This window comes from Symphodus melops (genome assembly GCF_947650265.1).
Source record: "Symphodus melops genome assembly, chromosome: 22".
Classification (NCBI taxonomy): domain Eukaryota; kingdom Metazoa; phylum Chordata; class Actinopteri; order Labriformes; family Labridae; genus Symphodus; species Symphodus melops.
Genome location: NC_136712.1, coordinates 6,566,181 through 6,592,622, shown reverse-complemented (window position 1 = coordinate 6,592,622; position 26,442 = coordinate 6,566,181). Strand labels below are relative to the sequence as shown.

General features: G+C 40.2%; 1 protein-coding gene across 19 annotated transcripts in view; it reads right to left on the bottom strand.

Annotated features, from left to right (window-relative positions):
* The window catches only part of cacna1c (calcium channel, voltage-dependent, L type, alpha 1C subunit), a 162,039-nt gene extending 140,494 nt beyond the window's left edge, over positions 1–21,545 (bottom strand). For 13 of the 19 annotated variants that reach the window (XM_079335626.1, XM_079335635.1, XM_079335638.1 and 10 more), the window contains exon 1: positions 20,483–21,518. In XM_079335626.1, coding sequence (XP_079191752.1) covers positions 20,483–20,540 — 58 coding nt within the window. In that variant the 5' untranslated portion in view covers positions 20,541–21,518. Of the gene's footprint in view, positions 1–20,482 lie in introns of all 19 variants that reach the window. The other 6 variants (XM_079335642.1, XM_079335644.1, XM_079335636.1 and 3 more) reach the window with 3 other exon arrangements.
* Positions 21,546–26,442: the final 4,897 nt, after the last annotated feature.

Sequence of the window (26,442 nt, the reverse complement as noted above, 5' to 3'; positions counted from 1 at the left end):
CAAACGTCATCTAACCGCCATGGCCCGAACCTCACCCATCATTTCTCTGAACAAGAGGTGGTGTGTTGTGCAGCTGACTTCCAGTGAAGTAAGGGAGGAAGAATAGGATAGAATGCCTTTATTGTCTTTACACAAATGAATGAAGAAATGAGAAAAGTTTCACCTGAAAGTGCTCCCACATATACGGGAATCCACAGCTACAAACAACACACAACTTGCATTCAAGTAAGTAGAAGGTTTAAAATGTAATACTGATGACAATAGCAGATTATTATTGTTGGATATTTTGTTCTTCCCTGCAACCTTGTTCTTCTGGCTAACCTAAGTAAAGTCCAATAAAAGATTTCAAACTTTGCACCTGCGCATATCTTCATTTTTTTTCTTGTCTTCTGTCACATTTATTTCTCCAAGTGTCTGATTGCTCTCTCTGTTTTCACCTCTCTCTCTGTCTGATTCAGTGCAACATATGTTGCCACTTTCCTTTCACACAGACTAATTATGGGAGGAGGAAAAAGGGGGAAGAAAAGAAAGAGTTGGAGTCCAGGTGAGAATGAAGGGTTGAGACAAAGGGCAAATAAAGGGAGATAGAGAAGGAAGGGGGGAAAAAAAGAGGGAGGGGAGTGAGGGGTCCTCTGGGTAAATTATTCATCTTACACCATGACACCTGAGGGCAAAGCTACTTCTCTGTGAGTCACCAATTTAAAGTGAGAAAGAGAGAGAGAGAGAGAAAAAGAAAGAGAGAGAGAGAGAGAGAGAGAGAAAAAAAGAAAGAGAGAGAGAGTAGACGTGTGAGTCAGACCTGCCCAGGAGGATATTAACACCTGGATGTGAGTGTGTGTGTGTGTGTCTTGCAGCGTATTGTCCCCTAAGCCGATCATGTGCTGCCGACATACGGAGACCATCTAAAGTGTAACCTGTGGGTGTCACTCACACACATATGCACACAAACACACACAAACACACACACACACACACACACAGAGTCTTTAATAAGCTAGGTCAGCGCAGCACACAGAGTAAATCTTACTCCGCAGTCGTAAGCAGAGATTGCATTTACCAGCAGGGAAGAAACACACACAGACACACACAGACACACACGCACGCATACACACACAAACTGTAAATATAAATGCACAATAGACATATTAAACGCACATGTAAAACACACATGATATCGCTCATATTCTCAAATCCAACACATGCACATCCCATCATTCCATTAGCCGTTATTAATTTAATAACCCCCATCATCCTCTTTTCCTGTAATACGGTATAATCTGCTGTTCCCTCTCAGGCTCTCAGACACTCTAACTGTTGACTGGATCACAGATATTCATTAAAACCAGGCTCATCTTTTTTTTTTACATTACAAACTTTGGCGCTACTGAGGCACAAAGAGGGGTGTGTGGGGGAGTGGGTTGACTGCAGGTGATAAAACTGCTGGAGTTCATCTGAGGTGTTTAATTGAGGCTCCTGTCCAAAGTAAATTACAGTTATTAAGCGCAGTGTCTGTGTCTTTGCTCAAGGACACGTAAGCATGTTGCACAGCAGCTCATGGACTGATGCTGGGGTGGAAGCTGTCAGGTTTTAAAGGACAGAACAACCAGGCTACATGCTTTATTTCTCTTTTAGTAACATCCATACACTGCAAGAAAGTGAGAAAGCCTTTACAACATGGATTTGTCTCTACCTGACTACTCACAGTATTTTTAATGGCAAGCAGGGAAAGGCTCAAGCGGCTGCAAAAAGGAGTCTGATCTGGAACAAGATGAGAAAATGATCCAACTTCTGATGTATTAACTGCGTAAACATTCCAACAATGAATATACATTACACAAAACTATTTTGAAAAAAAACCCCAAAACATTTCAACACACACGCATACACGCACACACACACACACACACACACACACACACACACACACACACGCTCAGAGACAAGGCTTCCATGCAGTGTCTTACTGAGGGGCTGAAAAAAAACAGATTTTTTTGATGTCTCTGTTTGTCTTTTGGCTTCTTTATATGTGTTCCACTTTCCCTGGCACTGAGCTTGACTTCCTACTGAAATTAACCAGGCAGCCCAAAAATAATCCTCCGCAAGAGAGAGAGGGAAAAGGAGAGAAAGAGAGAGAGCGAGAGAGAGTGTGTGTGAGAGAGAGAGAGAGAGAGAGAGGCGAGGAAAAGCAGGGTGTTGAAAGAGAAAGACGAAGACAAGAAAAAGGGAAAAGGAAAGAGAACAAGAAATTTGACAGAAAGAGATGAGGAAATAGAAATCATAAAAACATTCAGAAAGTGCTTCCGTTTATTGCAATTTAAAGCTAGTAAGCTGAAATATCCGTGCACAAAAAGACAAGAAGCAGTCAAATATACATTGCAAATGTGGTAATCTGCTTTTAGAAAAACAAATTATTCATATGTTAAGTGATCAATGTCTGAGGCTATGGTTCTTTGCTGTAAAATTGTAGATCAGAACCTTATCGAGGAGACGTTTTTGGTGAATTGTGCTCCTCAATATCCAGACTTGTCTGCTAATGCTACTCTTGGGAGCTACCCAGGTCAGATTGAAGCTATGTAAGATTCAAACAATTTTGGATGTATTGTATATAAAAGGTTGCCTGGAAAGTCACCTTGTTAAGAAGGATTATATTGGAAGTCCAATTATTACACAAAGCATGCAATTTTGGCCTTCTCATTAAGTGAACCACCTGAATGAGAGACTGAATAATTTCAGGTGTACTGGCAACATTTACCCTTGTGACCCTGAAGAAGAAACAAATATGACCATGTATAATAAAAAAATGATGATTTAACTGAGACACTGTGCAGGGTCAGGATGGAGTGCATACAGACACTAATGAACAGCACTGATTTACTGTTTCTATCTTCATTTATATCTATTTACATACATAAATTAAAGTTGTTTATATGACTTATAAATAGACTTGAAAGGGGAACATATATTAAGTAGCCAAACACAATTGTTAGATTCAAAAAGAAGCTGTAAGTCAGAAGTCATCATTTAGACTATTCTAACAAAAGGAAAATATTGACATTTAAAGAAAGCTACAAGCAGCCAGCTACAACGGAGCCAAAAGAGTTGATTTAAACATGGCCGACATGCCATGTCATTCATAGTTTGGGATTTTGAGATCGCACTTGGGCTGGCCAATCAGAATCCAGGAGTGGCCCAGCCTATTCTCTGGTCAGCCCCTAGATTTGCCCCTGAAATCAAGGTCTCAAAAAGCATGAAGGAACGTGAGATAATTGGATGAACAGCGTTACTCTTGGCCATGTGGCACTGTACATAATCCTTTTAACCTCTGTATGTGTTTATGGTCTGTGTGTCATAAATGTAATCTAACAATTCCTTAAAATGCTTGAAGAGACCAAAAATGGAAAAATTTACCCCATAAGCTCTAGCAAACAGTCCATGTAAATCAGCGCTTTCGAGTTGTTGTTTTTTTTTCCATATCTTCAAAACACATGAAATTGAGATCACACGCACCTTTTCAGGTGAGTTATGGAGCTGAATGTCACCTTGAGAGAAGAGCAGGCCAGCTGTAGTGATTTGTAATGCGCAGCTAGTTCTGCCTGCATGACCACTTTCTATTAGCCCACCGCAAATTACATCCACTCTTACTTAATAATGTATTCAGTGCACACACACACACAAGCACATAAGTGTAAAGTGTAGCCACCAACCTTCTATCCAGATTTTTATGTAAACTTGTCAGTAACTGCACAATGTCACTCATACAAAAAGTCAATGTGCACAGGCCTTACACATATACATGACTAAATAACAAAGACATAAACACAGACACTCATATTGTTCAGTAACAATTGATGAGAGTTTTCTCATAATTGATGGATTAATCAAGGACTAATGAGAGTGGAGTGGCTCCACACGATGCTGATTAACAAAGATGATGGAGGGCATGGGGGAAGAGGCGGCCATATTTGATTCCCACAGTGATGCAGAGAGAGTGACACTGTGATTGAGTGTGTGAGTGTTTGTTTGTGTGTGTGGGGAGGGGGTAGCATGAATGGTAACACCGTCGTACAGAAAGAGAAAGTAAGTCTTCAGTTTCCTTTTAATTAAATGTGTCTGTGTGTGTGTGTGTGTGTGTGTGTGTGTGTGTGTGTGTGTGTGCGTGTGTGTGTGTGTGTGTGTGTATTCATGTTTGTGGGCGTGTAATCAGTGATTTTCTCTTCTCAATTAGGGCTTTAATCCATCAGCTGGCTGTTGCTATGGTGGTCCTCCCTCCACCCAATCAAAGCCAAGAGTGTGAGCACGCTCAGTGATGAGAAGCACATGAGCTCAACAGTGGTCTTTCTTGTGATGGGTGAAGAGTGTGGTGATGAAAAAAAATATTGCTGAAAAGTTATTATAAATAAAAATGAAAAGAAAATGCAAATAGGAAGCAGTGAACAAACTTTCAGTTCCCAAAAGTTTTTATAAATTATGACTAAGAATGAAAAATTAATTAGCTGTAATAAATCCACACTTTATACAATTAATCATTCTGAAAATCTATTTAGAAGTGCATTTTTTTAACAAAGTAAATCACATATCAAGCTCTTTTCATTTTATTTAAAGTGTTTTGGGCTTAACTAAATTCAATGTTTTCCTTTCTCTTTTAAACCATTTTCCCTTTCATTTCTGCATTTATCAAGCAGGCAGGTCAATTAGGAGAATATTGTGATTTACTACGACTGCACTGCTCGCACAGCTGCTCTCACTGATCCCAGGATGCAGCTGCTCGTTTTGGGGGATGCTGGTGTGAATGTGTTTGTGTGTTTTCCTTTATGTTTGTGCTGGAGAGATAAGCAGTCAGTGGACAGTAAGAGGAGAGACCAGCTTTTCTTCCACACTTTTTAGCAATGTCAACATGTCTGACTTTGCCTGCCTTTCCGTTATCCTTCATTAAACTGAAGACTTCACTGACTAATATCATTTTAAGATGACATTTTCACTGCCTAATTCTATTTTGAAAATGTATAGTGTCTATGTTCTTTATCTGTCTACTGAGAGTTAAAAGGATATTTCAAAAATCCCCACAAACTGTGAAGTCAGGTTTCCTGCTGTAAATTTATCAGCCATAACAAACAGACAAAATTGCACATAACATTGCCTGATGAAAAACTAACCAAAGAAATATTTTAATCTTAGGTCATATGATTGATATTAAGAAAAACACATGTTAAAGTGCTGGGAGATATATTGAACCCATTCATGTACACATAATGAAACGGTGACATGTTTTTAACATGTTATTTAACATACTTGTAGACTGATATTCTTGTATTAGGTAACAGCTTTATTTTAGTACACATAAATGTTCAAATGCATTCTCTACAAATGTTTGTAGCTGTCCTATGAAAGCATCTCTACCTTTAATCGATAATGGCTTGTGCACTGTTTAGATCATCAGATACTATCAGATATTCCTATTGGATTTTAATGCCTTATTGATAGTTTAAGTGTCAGGTGGACTCGTTGGTAAAACATTTTAGGGAGCTTTGCATTAAAAATTAGAAAATTACGCAAGTTGGAGATGTGTGTCTTTTATTGGCCAGCTCTGTTTTTTTTGTATATGTTTCAATAAATTGTTTGACAACCTTGAGTTTAAGCCTGTGGTAGAAGCATAAGGTATACCAACAATAAAAAACACGACAAACCAAAGCTCTCGCTGTAGTACTTGCAAAATGTGGACCCCTCTCTTATACACATGAGAGAATGAAACAAAGTGACAGTGAGAAGAGGAAGAGTTGAAGGGAGAATGTTGTAAATAGAAACAGACAGACAGAGTCCTAAAAAGGTACAGGCACATTTAGAGTGCACCAGGTGACCTGACCTTGTCTGTTTGACAGTAAACAGTTAAGATGGAATAGAGGCCTTTAACTGCAGCTAACAACTCCTCCGCTGCACGGTTCAGCCCTGCTCACAGCTTGGACAATGTAAGTTTATAGCTTCACTTATCAATGCTGGATAGAAAACTAGATGGCACAAACTGAGTATGAATGAAGTCCTGACAAAAAACACATCTGTGTTTCACAAGTGTCAGTAAAAACAGCATTAGATGGTATATCACTTGCGCTGCCAGTTTGCTAAGCCACTGTTAAACATGAATGAGGAGAAGAACCAGAGAAGTGTCCAGGAAATTTAGGAAAGTCCTCCTTTGATTTTGAATTCTAAATATAGGTAATTTTATACCTGGTTGTGCACATCCGAATTATCAAAAATAGGGGGAATTTGCTCTTTTTCACTTCTTTGTTAAATTTGAGTCTGTCTGTGTTTTGTTTAATGTGTTACTCCTCTGACTCATTCACCTGGCTCCAGCGTGCTGAATGAACACTCCCTTTGCTGTCTGGGCATTTCACACCTCCTGCTTGCATCTATCTAAACTGTGTCATTATCGAGTCCTTCTATTCTTGAATGCCCAAATGTGTGATAGCCCATTTCACACATCCTTCCACCTTCCTACCCTCCTTTCCACATTAATTTTCTCCCTCTTCTTATCTATTATTCTTTCCTTTTTTACTCTCCCTGTGGCCTCTCACTGCCCTCTATTTTTCTCCCCCCTCTTGTGATGTCCATGTTTCTTTCCAAAGCCATCTAATGTACTGTCATGTTCAAATAAATACTTTGTGTGTATTTGCGTGAGCTTTTGTGTCACGGGCAGTTGTAGGAAGCCTGGGCGATTAACTCTGATGGCCACCAGATGCCTGACTTAGAGGTAGAGTTGCACAAACACAAACACACACGGCACATACTCAAAAAACACACTTTAGCAAAGCAGAGAAAAACAGGCAGCACCTTAGCAAAAACAACGAAAAATAGAGTTAAACAGACATCCAGGAGGTCAAACATGTGTGCAGTGTGAATTTTGAATATGCTGCTGGTTTGTTCTGCGAAAAGACATCCTCATGAGCTTAATTTTTGGAGAACAAACAGCACATGATGACTGTCAAGTTTCAGCAGAACGGCTGTGATGTGACCTCAGATCAAAGTCGTGATTGTCCAGATGCCACAGATGTTGTTCCCTCTCTGGTATTTGGGTATTTTTTTTGAAAAGAAACAGGCAGACAGGAATTTTAATGCTGATGTTTGTTACCTCTATTTTGAGGTGTGGTTATTGGACAGTATTTTTGTATGTGTATATGTGCCTGCTTTCTTTTGCCAGTGTGTGTGTGATCGCTGGAAGCCCTCTATCAGTCAGGCCTATCAGATTGGGCAGTCAACAAGCAGCTGGCTCAGACTGTGGGACTGGTTGATGCTGCCTGTCTGAACTGCCAAACAATAAAAGCCTGAGCTCGCTTGTCAAAACAACTGCTGTAGGAAAATCTCAGTAAAACAACTATATATACACACAGTATACCGTCTTCTGTAGCTATAGCTTTGAGTTATATTCAGCTGGGGAAGCCCAAAATGACAAGCAAGCTGGGAAATGTAGGCTGTATTTGAGCAATAGGGGAATATTTCCAGCCCCAAAGAGTAGATTTATAGTGCAGAGAAATGGTTATTTTGGTGCAATTACTTTATCATGGTTGAACATGGGAATTCCAATACATCAAATATAAGTGAGATGAAGTCTAAATCTGGAGTCATTTCAATAATCTATGACATTGTTTAAAATATAGGCCTTAAGTGCTGTTTTCTGGCAGGTTCTCATTATTACAGGAATATGTTGGCTTTGACCAGACGCTTGAGTAAGGCTATCTGATAATGTAAGGGTTCTGTAAACAATACAAACCATTCCTGCATATATGGCTATGTTGACTGAATCAAACACAAAATATTTCATCAAAAAAATTCCAAAGACTTTGTGCAAAACATTCTGAATGCTGAATGGTCGAACTGTGTCTGATTAGCAGGCTGGCTGTCAACTTTGCAGCTTGGAAAGAATATGGTCACAATATGAAGTGAATGAACATAGTGCCACTTGCCTGATGTTGGCAAAGCTTACTGTAAAAAAAAGTATATCCTATACGACCATCATTAAAATGCATTGCCTTGTAGGCTGGTCTTCCCTTAAGCATCTAATGCATTTTCCACAAAATATGGTAGGCTATTGTTTAATAAAAGTACACTATATTTAAACAAACTATGACATACTGTGGTTAGAAACATAGAAATCATGGATTTTTCCCTGGTTCAGGAGCAAACTCCCTCTTGGAAAACCTTTGAGGATTAGTTCAACCAAGTTCCTAAACATCTGTGCTCCAATCAGCCCCACTGTGCTGTGACAAAACTGCCGGCATCATTAACACGTAGCAACCTGCTGTCCCGCTGAGCTGTTAGCACTGGCATAATTAGCATTAGCATACGCTAAATGTGGGAAAATTAACATTTATTACACTGCTGCTACCCTGGGATTTTGTCAGCATAAGGGGAAAAATTATGATAAATTACTAAATGCCAATGTGGAGGAACATAAGCGTTATATTATTTTCGGAAGTACTGTGTAAACGTATGTTTAGTGTTCAATTTCCAACTTGGAAGTCTAAAACGTGTCCCAAATGACAAACGACAAGTGTTAGAAATTATAGAGTCTTACTCTTAACACTGTCATAACAGAAAGTAAACTCTAGGAAACTTGAGGCAAAATTAACATAGGCCTTGTTGACACAAGACGTTCCGGCCAGTGATATGCTCACAGATTAATTTCTAGCAGCTTGCTACCAGGCTCAATTAAAATAATAACTTACTGTATAGCATTTTCTTTTTCATAACATGTAAGTAAAGACGCAAGCTGATAAAAATCAGATAGCATAATCCAGCTAGTAAAAATGTATAATTTGTGTTTATTGGACTATTTTAACAAGGAACAAGGAACGGTTCAAGGTTACAAGAGGACTGAGCAGTGCTACATTTGTTCCCTGTGTCAGTGTTAATAACCCAACCCTGGTAATTGGCATACATCATTGATAGAGAGGAAAATGGCCCCTAGCAGATCTTTGCTTCATTAGCGAAGACTAAAGGGGCGGAAATGAAAGAGTTTGGAGTCATCGGAAGAGGACAGAGGTGAAACGGAAACAAGGAAAAGCAAGGAGATTGCTTCAAACCACAAAGACAGAAAAATAGAGGAGAGAAAGTGAGAGCATATTTGTGAAAAAAACAGCAACAAATATAAAGCAGCAATGTCATCCTTTATTGACATGGCAGCAATTCATTATATTTCACTAAGGTGACCCTTCAAGGTCTGAACACTGCCCTCAGACGACGAGCTATCAGCAGATTACACCGATCACAATGAATCCTCAAGAAACACATCGTTCTCGTCCTCCACTCCTCTCCTCTGCCCCTTTAGTTTTTCTCTCTCTTTGCCTGTTGGAACATTGTGTTTGTTTAATCTGCTTTTACCATGGTTACCCGTCTGCCACGCTGAGGTAATGTTGTTAATCATCAACTTCATCACACTGCTACCCATGTGCATGTACCCAGAAGACCAACTATGACATTTAGCACTTTCTGCTGCTGTAAACACTAAAGGAAGTGGCATCTAAAGGTGTTAAAAACTGACAGTAATAAGCTCAGGTGTGTATTTGATATGCCAACATCACGGATAGCCTGTGATGGTAGATGTAACAGGACACTTTATAGCCCTCTATCCTCTTGTTTTATCTCTATATCTCTCCCTTTATGAGCATGTTGAATCCCTTTTGGTTGACATGACAACAGACTATGTCGCGCCTCCTGTTCTTATGACATCACCACAGGCGCCAGGCCAATCCCCAAAAAAACCCATCATCTCGTCTTCCCCCTGAATCTCTCTCTTTCCCTCAGACAGATCGATCAAGAATACAAATCACAGATGTGGAGAGGAGATGAGCCAGGGAGTGAAAAGAGAGAAAGACATGAAAAGGGAGAGAGGAAGTAGAGAATAGCCACAGTTACAGCCCAGCTAAGACGACATCCACTATCTCTCTTCAGCCTGTGCACACTCATATTTCCACACTGGGTGACTCTGATATAAACGACAAACTCATGCACATGTAGAATCAATTTTGTGCAAGGAGAAAGGCAGGCATTTAAACATCTTTAGTTCTGTGTGTGTATGAGCGAGAGATAGACTGAAAGATTAACTTTCTTTAGTATGTGTGACATAATACCCTTTGTGCAAAGGTAATCATCTTCTTTTAGTTTGTGATGCTGAAGTGTACGCACTAAGCAGGAAGTAGTTTAATGCTAATTAGCAAAGGAGAAACCAGTAATTTTGCAGGCTTTTGTCCTTGTAAAAAAATAAACAATCTAATTTTTTTTTTTTTTACAAATTTCTTTGGCCTTTTGCCTGTCTTGAAGAAGGAATGGACATTTTCGGACTAGAGAGGAGTGCTGACATGCACCAAATGGTTGCAGGCTGAGAGTCAAGCAAGAAACCAGTGCATTAAGGACTGTCGCCTCTGAGTATGAGGCCCCTGCTCTACCATCTCAGCTTGACCAGCACCTCAAATGTAATATCTGAAAAGCCAGAGGACCCACAAGCTTATCAGAAAACCTCATCTACAAACAATAAATCTGCATATCCATATGTCTACATGGTGCTGTGTTCCTAAAAATGACACTGAGATATAGCAGGTCTGTCTTTGCAGTTGAATTTGCAAAAGTCAACTTGCCAACTGCACTTCAATGAAAAATATAATTAAATAAAACTAAACGCTAGCTGTAGCTGGTTGATTTCAACTTGTTGGCCCAAGGAAACTAAAACTGGGCATGTGACCGAAAGTGTTCACTGAAAAAAAAGACCCTGGGGACATACTCTCCCTAGTGACTCGCTGTACCAAATTTCTTGGCAGTCCATCAGATAGTTTTTGAGATAATTCACTTTGAACAAGAGTGGTACACTGACCAGCCATTTCCCTCCTTACACACACACACACACACACACACACACACACACACACACACAAGCTATCCAAAATAGTTAAACCAGCCATTTAAAACCCCCTCCTCTTTCTGGAGCTGGTTGTGCAGATGGAAAAACAGACAGACACACACACACACACACACACACACACACACACACACACACACACACACACACACACACACACACACAGACACACACACACACACACACACACACACACACACACACACATAATTTAGTCCTGTAACAAGCCTGTTTTAGCCATTATGGTTCCAGAGTGTGAAAGTGAGTCTGGTCTTTTGGGAAGTGGACTGCTCCGTACAGACATACAGACTTACTCTTTATATCCCTCACACACACACACACACACATATAGTTGGTCTGTGGGGAAGTGGTCTGTGGAGAACACACATCACGACTGGCCTAGATAGATGGGATGGCAGGGGACGCACATGCACACAAACACGCGCACACACACCAGCCTCTTCTCTTTTACACACACAGACCATCAAGGACACTCTCATGTCCTATATAGACAGGTCATTTCATACTGGAACACCTTCCCTTAGTCTAAATAAGAAAAGAGGAATAGAAGGAAAGGGAAAAAAATGTGAAAAAAGAGGAAAGAAAGCAAACTCAACTCAACTCAAAAACAATAAAGAAAGACAGGCCTAAAAAGAGGAAAAGGTCAGCCACATTATGTAAGATAGTTTCATAGATCATAAACTCACTCTTTCCATTTTTGTGTTTTCACTGTTAAAATGTTGCTAATGCATGTTGCTGTGGATACTATTCAACCCAAAGAGTTTTTGACGGGTCACATCCCTCTGTGATCTTTTGTTGTTGTTGTCTGCTTTGGAGAAGTAAAAGCCAGCAGCTACACGGACTGTAAAGAGGCATCCTGCCAAACTAGCACATGAGAGTGAGATTAGTGGGTGATTAATGTCTCTGGAGTGACTTGAAATAACCTTGATGATGTTCTCTTGGTTAACTGGTATAAGACTTGTTCGTCAAAATCAGCACTTTCAATGAAGCTGAAACTGGATACTAAAAAATCGTATTCTAAAAAATGACTTACGCATTCTTGAATAGACGGAAAAGAAACACATGGTGCTTTAGTCGCTTTACTATCACACCGTTTTTTTCCCATGACTCTTAGCTGTAAGAGGTAATATGACAACTGTCCCCAGACGCGCACCCAGAAGAAAATGCACAAACAAATACATAATTGCAAACACCCAGAGGCATAAAAACACACACACAAAGCATCACTACTCATAGGTTTATCTATTTAACTTGGGTGCTATCACCCAACAGGGTGACGCTCACTGCAGAGGTGACTGTGATTGTGTGTGTCAGTGTGTTTAGGCCTATTGATAAAGCCTTCTGTGTAGTCCAGCTATCCTTTCATGACAAACTCACCAGAGGCCAGGCTAACAAGACAACTGCTACTTAGGTACTGGTAGAAACACATGAATTTACATTCTCTGTGACAGCCAAAGAAAGCTAAACCCAGTTACTGTATGTGAGTAAGCATACAGCACTTATAATCTTCAGGGAGCTCAATTTGACTTGACCTTTTACATCTACCAATACAGCTGCTAAAAAGAGATATAACTCTGCCCTTTTCAAACTCATTTCAGACTAATTTTTCACACCATTTTTGCTTCCTAAAACAAATATGATATTAAAACTGAGCCATGTAAGAGGCTAAAAGTTACAAGATGAAACTTCTCAGAGTGACAGGATCCCAACTTTAATGTTTGCTTTCAATTAGCTGCTGCACAGGGAGATGCTAACTGTAGCAGTTAGACCTAATTTACCTAAACACTTTAGTAATAAATTCATTCTCATCTTTTAACCTTAAGGAGAGACACGGCAGGCAAAAACATTATTTTTTTATGCACTGGTCAATTTTGAGATTTTGGGGTAATTCAGTCCCTGAACATGTAATCTTTCAAAATATCACAAAATATCCAAATAACACATTAAAGTGTATATTTTAATACATTTTGTCGCAGCATTAGATTTCTCATAAATTTGTCCGAAAGTTAGCATTCTAACGGGACGTGCTGTGTGACGGCTGCTCTCTCATGCCCGTCATGAATAAATATGAATAAACTGTATGTGTCATTTATAGTGAATCTTCTTGTGCACATTCTATACGTGTGCGTCATCAGTGTGTATGGGGATTAAAGCCACTGATGAGGACAGAGGTTTTATGATTTCTGCAGCTCACATACATCATCACCTGATCAGCCTGAACACAGAGGGTGATGCTGCTATTGTAGATCCATTACAGCAACACTTCCTGTGCAGAGCGAGTGTGAACTATTGACACGCTGTCTGCGCATGTACAGTGAAGTGTTAGGTGGGTCAAAGCTGGACATGACCTGTCAGGCAGTGGTTGAACTTGTCATTGGAAGCAAGAATAAAAAATAAAAAAAATCTTTGGGTCCATTTGCACGTCAACCGGACATGTGACACCCAAACTAAAAAGATGTGTCTCTGGTAGACAGTGGACCTTTGTTCCAAATATCTCCATAATCTTTTAAGGATATTTATCCCTTCGGTCCTTCCAGTATAATTATTCAGACGCAACTAGTTAAGATTCAATGTTACATTGCTGATATAAGACAAGTACTAGGACTTTTTGTGCAGACACAACATACACACCCATCTCTCAACAATTGAAAAACGGGTACTATGTAATCTCTCTGTTGCTTTCTATTGAACAACTATATTTCACTTCACTTTACTCAAATGTTTCCATATTTGTAGCTTTTGTGTTCTCTTTTTCTTTCCTTTTTGTATACAATCTTTTGTACTGAATGCAGTCATACAGAATACACAAAAACGACATTTATACAAAATGATTCCTCAATGTCATGACCTGAAAACAAAACTAGCACGACTCACACGCAGTCACGCAGAACAGGCATGTAATCAAAGAGTGACCCTAACCCAGTTTGCCAACAAAGACGCACAAAAGTTTAAATTATGGGAGGAGAAACCATGAAAACTGTTTTACAGTATCAAGCTTACATGGTTAAGAATATATTATAAAAATAAACTAAAATGCAGAGGATTTATGTAAGACCATGAACCTAGATTTACTTACTTGAGCCATTATAACACACATCCCTGATGCCCACACAGTTTCAGGATTAAAACCCTCCCGCACAGAGTGTAGGCTAGCAGTTTATAATTTTAACTTCAGCTCTTTCTGCATATAGAACACCACACATGCTAAATTTGTGGGATGTTTCATTTGTATTTTTTCTGTTGAGCTTACACCCCCCATTGGGACAATAAATGGTGCTCTGTATGTATCATGCTTTTCTGTGGTTAGATCTACTTGTAATGCTTCAGTAAATGCAAGTAGAGGGACTGATTAATTCATAAAGGAGAGGAAAATGTGGTCTTGCTGAATGATACACCTTCAGATGGACCAGCAGTGGCTACGAACTGAGTGATGGAAGAAAAAAAAAGAGAGAAAGCAAAGCAGATTATCTTCAGGGAAAGACAGGCACAAAGACACTTTTTGAAAACAGGGAAGTGAGGATAGACAAGACGGAAACAGAGGGAAGGACATGGACGGCTGGGCATGAATAATAAAGACCACTTTCTACTCTTGTCTCTCTTCATCCCTCAGTTTCTCCTGTTACGTCAGAAAGCACAAGCATTCACAAAGGCACATGCACAAGGTTGTATTTTTTCTGTGCTGGAAAACAGTAGCATCATTTAATAGGGCAGCCTATAAACCCACATGTAAAGAGGGCACAAGGAGGACTTAAAGGCCGCCTGAATCATGTAAGACTGAATTATAATTCATTAATTTCTATGCATGAGCGTATCTTTAGTTTCAGGAGATGGAGCACATGGTGAAATAAATAAATGAGTGGATTCTATCTAAGAATGTATCGAATAAAGACCTCTTTAGGTACTGTCACCACTGCATTTCTACACATTCCTTTCTTGTATAAATACCCTTTCATGAAATTAATTATCATGCTTTCCATAAAAGCGGTGCTCTATTGGCTTTGTATAAAGTCAACAGAGGACAATATCTTCATACTTTTAACGTGTGGAATTCTTGTCAGGACACTTACGTTTAAAAGTTGTCTCGTCTTAGTCAAAAGAAATAATTACAAGGTTTAATTCCATGAAAACTTGTAACAGGCAGATAATGCAGATGGTCAGAAGCCTAAAAAGTAAAATCCCGGATAAAGACACACACGCTTTGCTTTCTCACAAAACTTATTGATGTGGTCTCAAGGTAGATCTAGAAGCAACCTACAACACAATATTGATATTTTCTATCACTTCAAAACTTCTTGCCTCTGGATTAAAGCTGTCTGCTGACAGTGAGAGAGACTTTAAAGAGTGTTATTTAAGGTTATAAAAGCACCGAGATTATAATTGACTCTAGCACAATATTTTTTCACATATACAAAAGAGAAAAAGAGAAATCATTTGAGAGGAAATATACAAGTGCATGCAACAGGTTGGGAGTCATTATTTCTCCTGGTGGCTTTGGCCAGATCAAGAAACGAGGTGAGGAACGGAGAAGAGATCGGACGCACACGTACAGACGGAGGCGGCCAAGCAGAGATGATGCACATGGGCAGAGGGCCAATTGCATACACACACTCAAACACACAGACTCTGGGCTGCTGGTGATGGCATATTGTCCCACCAGAAATGAAGACTGAGGCCAGATAGCACTAAGAGCAGGGGACAGCCTCTGGATAGATTTCCAATACGCAGCTAGAGGCTTAAGCAATACACAGTCACAGATAATCCTCCCTCCTCCTCCTCCTGTGCTCTCTCACTCCCTCTGGCCCTCCCTCTGCCTTTGAATCTCACTCATTTCATCCCTTTATTACTGTCTCTTACAGGTCCCTCTTGTAGCTGCGGCTGCCTCTGTTTGCTACCTTCTGTCCATCTTTCCTTTTCCACCATATGCTATTTTCTCTTTCCCTTCCATCCCTCTTCTCTTTCAATTCATTTAATGCCTCTCTTATCTTCTTCTGTTATTTCTCCTTCAATCTGCCCCTCCCCTCTTTTCCTTCCCCTCCATGTGTCTTAGTTCTCTCAGATGGTGTTTTACATTGAAGAGCAGCTGTTGTTGAGTCTCATCCTTAAGACAGAGCCACGATACCCTCTGAGGCCTGATGTGAACTTCTTTAATGCTTCCTCAACTACAGCTGTTACAATGTAGCTGTGACAAATTAATCTTTAAAAACACATACAGAAGCTCCTCTGTATTGACCCTATGCATGGATCCTGCAGGTTACTAATATATACCACTTTGATAAAGTGTTGGTCACGATAAACCTGCATGAAATGATTAAGTTTCCCTCCGTGGCAGTATAAACACACTGTAAACACATCATCTCTGATGTATTGTGCCTTTTTGCATAAGGTAAACAGTTGGCAAACAGTTGCCTATTTATACATGCAGCATCAACATTATTATTTATCTTGTGTCCTGTTTTTGGCAAATCTAGCGAACTCATCTATTATTATCAGAGGTCATGAATTAAAGACAATTTGCTTCCATTCCTTTTCTGAGCAAGCAGGACTAACTTCACTTAAAAATAACTACTGATTTAACCGTTACTAAACTCCAATTCCTCTGCTAAAGCAGCTCAGCAGGAAGCAGCAGCAGACTTTGGTTGAATAAATATGAGGGACGGTTAAGTTGAGTACGAAGATTAAAAGTCACAGAAAACAGTTTTGTCCTATTATTTAAGCTTTTCTGCCTCTGCCACTGAATTATTAAGGGCGATAACATTCTCCGTAAAGCATGGTAGGGAGGAATCACTATTTGTCTCTCTGCTACTTACAGACATGGACAATTACAGACACAAATACAAATTGAACTACAAGCACGCACGCACAGCAGTGTCCTTTTGTGTGAAAGAAAATGCAATTTCATTTGGCTGTGAGAGGAGGGGATAAATGGGGACATTGTTAGATCAAAATGGGTCATATTTAATTGCAACATGGTAACAAGGTGAGCTATTTATTGTTGGGTTTATAATAGAGACAGCCAGAGTTGGTGTTATTGGCAAAAAATGTCAACTTTAAAAATATAAAGCGAGCTCCAGTGATTGTTACTTTAAATAGCAAGCTATAAAGGAAAAGACACTGCAAAAAAAACAAAAAACAATTCAATGGTAATCATCTTTCAGCTAAAAATGGGGTAAAAGACGGTATTATAGTATAACAGGAAAGCAAGAGGCAAGTGTGAGAGTATACTAAGCTATAAACAGACCCAGGCTACATTTTTGAAGGACAACTTTCAGAGCTGTTGCCACAGTCTGACAAAAGTTCTCCGGTTCTCAATCCCTATCTTTTTCACCTCTGCACCTGATATTGAGCAACAACTGGATAGAGTTACAGATTTGTGTTAAATGGCCAGATTTCCATCCATCTTAAGCATACAAATAGCGGGCTTAGCTTGCTCAGAGACTTCTCTGCTCCTGTTGATTCTAATTAAAACACATTTAAATAAATACTTCATTAGTTTCCTTTATTTCTGGCAGGGTAGATCTTTGCCACACGCTGTTTGTTTTTTTTTATCACGTTTTTAGAAACAAGAAATAAAACGGCCCAAAGTAATCTTCTAAATTCTATTTGTCTTTGACTGTGTCAAACAAAAGACTTTTTATGAGCATATAAATAAGGCCATAAAACTCTAAAGCAACATCAAACAGCAACATTACCAGCCAAGAGTGCTCTTTGGCCCGGATGACCTCAAGCCTTTTAGACATCAGTGCACATGACACACATCAGTGGTTTTCTGTGACATCTGTTTTTGAGATGCCTTCGATAAAATCAATAAATATACTGAGTTGAACCATTAGAGTCAGGTGAATTGGCAGGGGGCCAGGCCAGCACCTTAGTGTTACCATCAGAAATCAATTAATAACCTTAGCAGGCATTTCATGCCTCTGGCACAATGCCCACAGGGAAAATTAACTCTCTGATTACACTGCTGAAAACTGCTGCTTTAATTAGTGTGTATATGAGCACAATTTGCATGTGTGTGTTCCAAAACATCATTTCCAGGCACTACATGTGACTAGTAGTATTTATTTTTACTTTGAATCTGTTTCAACACCAGAGTGGATGTGGAGTAGGAACTGTAACATGTGCCTCAGAATATTAGCTGTCTTCTTTTTTTAAATGTTTGGAGGACTCTTTTTTCCCTACAAGATAAATTTGTCTTTTCTTTTACCTCCATGGACACGGAGAAGAGAGGTCAGGGTCAAAAACGACTTGCTGTCAGTGGGAGTTACATTTGAACTGTTTAAACTTTTGGTTAAAGATAATCTCTAAGAAGTACACCACACTGTAACCCTGTCATATTGTATCTGCAGGGAGCTTATTTGATTCGACCACAAACATTTCCCTCCTATTTAAAAGCCGCTTTCTTTGGTGAATAAAAGCAGTTAAGATAAATTCAACATGGGATTCAATAGGATGCTTTCAAATTGTTGATATTTTATCTATCCAGATTTCTCCCACTGAGACACTTGTGGATTTGATCAGCAAAATACTTGAACTCTAACATATGAAAGCAAGTGTTTATGCATCGCTGGATAGAATCGGTGCTAAGTGTGTCTCTGTAACTCTTCAGCAGCTGTCATGGAGCTGTCAGTACACCAATGAAGAATGAACTGTCCGTGGTGCTGAAACCACCACCCAAGGAGACTTCAAAATCCACTTTATAGAGGCCTAAACTATACTTTCATCACAGTGATTATCAGGAAGTTGAAATGAATATTAAGACAGGCTGTTAACAGTTTTAAATGTTACTTCAATCAAATGATTTCAGCATGATTTGTTCTCTGGAGAAGTCAGGTGTGTATTTTTTTTTAACTTAAAACAGAGAAATAGGACAAACACATCTTCCAACAATACAGGCCTCATCTAAGGTCAGGTTGTTTTTTTCGTTGCAGCCATTTCTGGCAAGTTTGAAAAAAAATAAAGGAGTTACTTGTTAAACGTAGAAATGTATTTGTGTCTTTCAAGTTTGTTATGGAATTTTCCTGATCTGACTGACGGACTGAAGTGCAGGGATCAGTTTAAATGATAATGCTGGTGATACTGATATACATTGCTTACAATAAGGGCCATTTGAAACGTAAATAGGTTGAGATAGCGTAAAGGTATAGGCTATTATTGTGAACGAGGTATAGTGTCATTTCTCCTACACACAAACACACACCTGCCTTTCACGATGAAACCATTCAATCTGTGCCGCTATCATCCAAACTATGCTGCAGCCTCTGCAAGTAACATCCTACCGACGACTAGTTGCTCCTCGTTAACAACGTGCCTCGCTGCAACGCTGATCAGAGCACACAAACACATGCACACACCGCCACCCCTCTCCTCATCCCCATCCCCTGTTGCTATGGAACCTGTCGCCAAGGCGAAGAGGTGTGCTGTGGTTGTGATTAAAGAAAGTGGTGGACGAAACCGACGACGACGATGCTGTAAACACTCGTGAAGATGGTAACGATGTGATTAATAAAGCCAGTGTTGAATTACAATGCCCGGGCCTTGCATGAAGCGATGAACGCATCGCTGGGCTTTGCTCTGCAACGTGGGTGGAAGGAACGACGCGTAATACTGCGCAATGCAAACAGACCCTTTCCTCCCCGTTAAACACATCACAGCCCCGGATCTCCGCTCACTGTCTGTGTGGGTTCTCGTGTGAAAGTTCAGTCGTGTTTTGTACTGAAAAAACAACACTATCCTCGACTGCCTACACTATAAAAAAAAGCACATCATCAACCCAGTTCTCAGCAGGCAAACAAGTCCTGCAGGCCCTCCTACTGCCACCTGTCATCCTTGTGCGATTGCTCTCGCGCTCTGCTATTAGGTAGCCCCTCTAGGACGTGAAAACTTGGATTAAAACGTGACAAATACCACTATTGATTATAGAGGAAGGGAGGATCGATTGCGATCGAGCGCGCGTATCCGTGTTTGCTGCTTAATCTCCTGCTTCTTAACAACCATACTGTGTTTTCTTTTGCGAATCACACAATTAAAAACCTGTGTGCAGGTTATTCACAGAAAGCCTCGGGGATGAGAAGATCTGCCAAATCGTTTACAGAAACACGCGTTAGCTGTCATCTTCTTTCTTGAACAATAAAGATCTCCGCCTACAAGTGCCTGTTGGCTAAACATGACCACTGCCCACCCATTATGCCACAGTTCTGATTTTCACAGGCCTGTCAAACTCCCAAATGTGGACTTAACCGAGCAGGAAAGAGGCCTCACCGTGCATATCGTTCATGCAGTATTTGTTGCATTATTTTGGCACAAGTTGACTTGCTGCACAAACTGCTCATAAAGCATGGAGAAGATAAGAACAACAAACACACACACAGGAAAAGTCGAGGAGAATCTGTTGAAAAGCAGGAGAGAGGCTAACACCCCTTTCCCCCTGCCGCCACCTCCCCCTCTTTCCCCATCCCATCCCCATTTCCAGATCATCATACCCCTCTTATTCCCTCCCTCTTCTTCCTCTCCTGCTCTCATGCACACTCACAACATGTTGGCAACATCAAAAAAATCACATACCTTGATGGTTCTCAAGGGTGTCCTCCGGGATATACATGTTTTTGCTTTCATTTACCATAAATGTATTCCGGCGTTATCCCTATGGGTGAATGGAAGAGAGGTAGAGAGAAGAGAAGGAGGGGAGATAACACGAGGAGGTAAAAAAAAAAAAGCCCCCCAAAACTAAAGAAATCAAAAAAGGGAGAAAAGAAGAAAGAACTGTCTGGCACGGACAGTTTTTGAGGGTAATCCGTTTTTCTTTTTACGGGGAGGGTTTCTTCGGATGGAGTGAATATTACCTAATCCCCATGATGGAGGTGAAGGCGAGAAAAAAGAGAGAGCTTTCGGCGGAACCGGTTGGGAAAACGCACCGGTGCATCTCTCGGTACATCCGGGCCCTAGGCGAGAAACATGAGACAAGCACCGCGTTCAATTCAATTCACACCTCTCTCTCTCTCTCACCCTCTTTCTTTCTGTCCTCCTCCCCTATACTTTTCAAAAGATTTGGTTTCAAAATGTTATAAAGCACTGGGCGCTGTCAGTGACGGTCGCAATGGAAGTGCGCAAAATACGCATTCGTGCGCATCTTCAGCAGTTTGTCAAAATGTGAGATGATGAAGAAGAAGAGGTTGTGGTGGTGGAGGAAGAGAAGGAGGAGGAGGAAGAAGAGAAGAGGAGAACAATTTGGAGATGAGAAGAGCGTAAATATTCCATCACGGGTAGCACGGGGTTAAATCTCCCAATAGGTAGTCCGTTATTCCACGTATCTAAAGCAGAGTCCCCCCCGAAAAAAAACACAGAAGCCAGGCCGTCTTTTCTCATCCGGAGACCGGGTTCTCTGTCCTGATCCAGTCCATGGTGGTCCGGCGGTCTGTCAGTCTGTACCTGTCTGTCTGTGAGCCTGTCTCTCTGTGTCTGTGTCTCACTGATCGGGAGTTGGAGCTCACTCTTCTCTCTGCCTCTGCTGCCCCTGCAGCTCAGCTCTGCAGTGATACCGCGAGAGAGAGAGAGAGAGAGAGAGAGAGAGAGAGAGAGAGAGAGAGAGAGGTAGCCCCCCCCCTCTTCGTGCATGTAGACGCCTTGACTGTTTCCAGATGTGTGTGTGTGTGTGTGACTGTGTGTGTGCCAGAGAAAAAGGCAGAAAGGAGGGAGACTGTATAGGCAACCGGCGGCTGGTCTCCAGATGATGATGATTGTGATGATGAGGACAACGATGATGATGGTAATGAAGTGTGTGTGTGTGTGTGTGTGTGTGTGTGTGTGTGTGTGTGTGAGAGTGTGTGTGTGTGTGTGTGAGAGTGTGTGTGTGTGTGTGTGTGTGTGTGTAGGAGGTGGACAAAAACAAAAACTTCCAACACCCTGACAGGAACAGATGGTCAGAGAAAAGACATAAAGAGAGCTTCAATGGTGGAAAACCCTATGAATTCATCCCAAAGACAAAGATAGAGATTTGGTGGAAATGAAGTTAATGTGCATGTGAAATAGAGGTATTAAACAAAAGTGAGAGAAGATGAAACTGGAAGAATGACCCAGCGCAGGCTGTAGAAGCCTTAGACCCTGATTTCAGAAATTGGAAATATTTATAAAGCTACTTGTGAATGGCAGTTTCTTCTCCCACATCTGGACTCCTTCAACCCCCCCATTTCTTTTTTTTTGACCAAGGCTCTGTTAACACACTGAAGATTTGTTTTTTTTAACTCGATTGTACAAGCGTTGATCTTTCACGGCTCTCTTTAACGGAAAGAAATCACAAGGGAGCTGATTTACAGATAATTGGATTGGGTTGGTAAAAACAGAAGCACAACTCATCAGGTAAAAAGAGACGGACGACATGCAAACATTACAAAAAAAGGATTTTTAGAATTCAGATTTGTTTTCACTTTTTGTGTCTTCTAAACATCTTTCCAAGCATCTTGATGTTAGACACATCAAGATGACGCATGCTTGTGTGTACACAAGCATAAATCTTTAGGTTTAATACTGTCTGCGACTTCTCTGTTGCATTACCATTATTATGCTTAATGCTGTAAGATTTAGCTTTTTTTCTACATTAAATCATGTTTTTTTTCTAATATATAACTTCACTTACTTCTTCCCACACCTGCAATCTCTTTACACAAAGCTCTCACAATCACATTTTGCATTATTTCCCATGTTAACTGTTTTTGCACCAAAACAAATTCCTTGTATATGTAAATGTGCTTGGCAATAAAAAAAACGATTGTGATTCTAACACACTGCGGCACTGCTTGTCAACAGGCAAGGTAGGCAACTGCGTGGGGCTCCAGACCAGTGGGGCCCCCCCCCCAAAGGCTAACAAACTTGAAATGGCACAATATGTGCACATTTTGCAATGACAGTAGGAAATCTCCCTTATGGGGCCCCATCTGACAGTACTCACTCTCGTTGACCTGCTAAGCATTGCATGCTTTCTCGTTTAAATACACCGGAAAATAATGAAGAGGAAATATCCGTCTATAGGAGAGAAAAAAGAAACAGGAAAACGGAGCAAGAGGAGGAAGCGTTGACTGGCAGACATGATGGTGATAAACGCTAGTTTGAGTTACCATTAACAGGATTCTCTTTATAGCCCCAAAAGAATACTGAACACTGATAACACAAGCAAAAACCTCTACCTCCAGTACATGCAACCAAACACAACACTAATCGATATATGACTTACGAAATGGTCAATGCTTCAATCTGGTTTCTCTCTGGCCTCTCTTTTCCTCTTTCTGAGCAGTTATTGCTTACGTATTTTCTATTCTTTTCAAGGATCTCCATCTTGGACTTTTCCAGGAGATCTTGTCTAACACTTCCCTAAATATTGATGTCTATAATTGTCATTATTTGCATTCTGTCAGTTGCTGGGTTTCATTTTGTCATGCAATTTCACCAACTAAAAAAGACAAAATCACATTTACTCTGAGGAGTTTAGAGCTCATTTTCAAAAGCATGTCCTGTTTTTTGGGTTTTTTTTGAGTCAATAAACTCTCAACATTAGTTATGTCCCACTGAGAACGTCAAAGTACAGTAATGCCTCAGAAAAACAGCATAATTGGCATAGACAATCCATCAGGATGTATTGAAGGCACTGAACAGCTTTTTCAAGATTCTAATTGTGGCACCGGCCGTCCCATTTAATTGTATTTGACACAGAATAGGAACTTCAAAATGTGCAGGCCTTATGTCAATCTGATTGCAAGCTATAATCAGGTGGTGAATCCGATGACTCAACCGAGCCTGCATTCATTTGATCGGAGCTGTAACGCTAAATCGCCTCCCACCAGCCTGTAATAGAATAACGCTTTTTGTCTTCATGTGTCACTGCAGACATAGTAAAGAGAGGGAAACAGCTCATTAAAGATTCTGTTTGTGTCATCTGACAGATGAATTGTCTGATTATGAGCAGTATGCAGGGTTTTATGATGCAAATGTTATGTTAATGCACTGTGCATTTGGAAGAGAGGTAAAGATCCTGAATGGAAAAGACTTTTTGTTGTCAATAGTGACTGTATTGTTATCGAAACGTATCATTTCAGAAGTTAGTATTAATACAGGAATATTATACCTGTATTATCAGATCATTCATCACAGTGTGATAATGCAAAGCATAATTTTAGTGTGACACTGTACACAGTTTTGTGTGCCCAGGCTTTGAAGCCTACAGAGCTGGGATTGGTAGTCCCAACAAAGGTTACAAGATGAAGCTGTTTTGTTGGGAGGTGCTTTTAGGGGCAGGATATCATGTACAAATGAAACTTCTGCTATGCAAGTTAGTATTTTCATACGAGTTTGAATCAAAGTTCTGGATCATCACATTGTACTCAAATGTTTGTTATTCCTTACGACTGGAGATGATTCAGTGATCAGCCCTTTTCTGATAGGGAAACGGATGGACAGCGTATCAGCACTCTGCCTTTTACTTTCTGTCCAAAGAAGCTTCTGTTTGATTACAGTGGCCTGCGAATTGAGGGACAGACAGAAGGAAGGACTGAAAGAATGAAGAACGGGTGGAGGGCAGGTCGTGGGAACAGACATTTGTGCCCAGGGGAAGCACAAACACACAAACTCACATACACACATGTTCTCTGAAATCCAGCCTGCACATAGAATATCAATTCTATTTAGGACTGTTCTATATTTGCAGTTCCCGACCCCCTTTTCTATGTGTGTGAGCGTGTGTGTGACTCCTAAGCTCTGTTGGTCTCTGGGAATCTCTGCAGACAAAAACACTCTCATATGTATCCCATGTGGGAAACCGAAAGTCTGATGGTCAGTCAAACGGGAATCCCCTCATAACAGAGGCTGCTGCTTTAAACAGAGCTGGTAGGTAGAGTGGTTGGAGGCATGTTGTAGAGATGTTTTTAGATCCTGATTCATGAATTGCCTTTCAGTTTAGAACCCAGATCTGACTTATTCATGCACTTCATATGAAACTCTGATGACATTCCCATTTAAAAAGCAAAGTTAAAAAACAAAGAACTTAAACACTTTCTCATCAATGCTTTTAATAAGTTGCCCTGTAACATCGATATTAAATAATGTATAAAGTCTCTTTGCTTCTAACAAACTGATTAGCTATGAGATACAGTAGCAATATCAAAAGGTAACATTTGAAATCACAGCCAGTAAAACAGAACACTGCTAATTACAAAGAAATAACAAAAGCACATGTTTTATGTATCCATTAATATATTTTTCATACGGTTGGTTATGCAATACAGGAAGAGAAGAGAGTCTTTAAAAATGTAGAGTTTTAGGGGTGCAGATGGCTTAGTGGTTAGATGCTGCGGTCCATATCCGACTTGTGTCGCTCCTTTCCTGCATGCCTCACCTCTCCCTGATTTTCAATTCATTGCTCTTGTCTATCTGATTAAGGCATAAAAGCCTAAATATAAATCTCATTTTAAGTACAGTTTTGAATGAAGAAATCTGATTTAGCTCAAAATATTTCAGAGAAAAATCAAACTAAATGTTTAAAATGGACAAAAAAGTAAATCCAATCATTTGTTTGGTATCATACCATACCGTATCACATCATATTTTAGTATCCTTTGTATTGTATGTTGTTGTTTCGTGTGTTATTGTATTTAAATGTTTAAGGCTTCTGTTTTTTACTACTTTGCAAAGACCACCATACTTTCTCCTCTCAGACTACATAACAAACCATAAAATCCCCTCATATAATAAGTGGCATCAATTTCTTTTCAGCAGTCATCCTTTATGTTTCCAGCTCTGCAAAGGACAAAAAATCGAATGGATGCCAGAAACTCTAAATAACCGTGGGCCAACAAAATAAAAACTGTGGCGAGGTGCATTGTGCTTTATGATATGAACATTATTTAGTCTAAAGGGGTTGCCATGGTGAAACATGATGCTTCAGCTGCACTTTTCTTTTGTAAATTAAGGTTTGTATAGATGCATTTCTTAGTCATTACGTCAGGTGTTAAATGTCAATCTTGGGAGCGCCGGTGGCGCAGTGGCACTGCGGGCGACCTGGGTTCGCGTCCGACCCGTGGTTCGTGTCCGACCCTGTCCTGTCCATTAAAGGCTAAAAAAGCCCACAAATAAACCTTTAAAATGTGAATCTTGATCCAAAGGTAACTGGACTTGATTTAAGATGTTTCACCTCTCCTCCAAAAGGCTTCAATAGAACTTCTACAGAACTGAAGAAGCATGGGGACATCTTAAAGATCTTCTAAGTTCATTTGCCTTTTTGACCGGGATGACTGAGAACCTACACAGACATCAAGGTGTTGAATACTTAACTTAATGTCCCCAGCTGAAAGCATGATGAAGCAAAATATTGACCACTCCAGTGACTGTCTACCACCCTTTCATTTTGACCCTAACCTCAGAGTTCTTGTCCCCTTACTCTTTACTGATGGCTTAAGCATGATATATGTAATCAAGTAAGATTCTTTTGTTAAATAAAAACAAAAAACTGCCTTCTGGCTATATCCTATTATCCTTCCTGG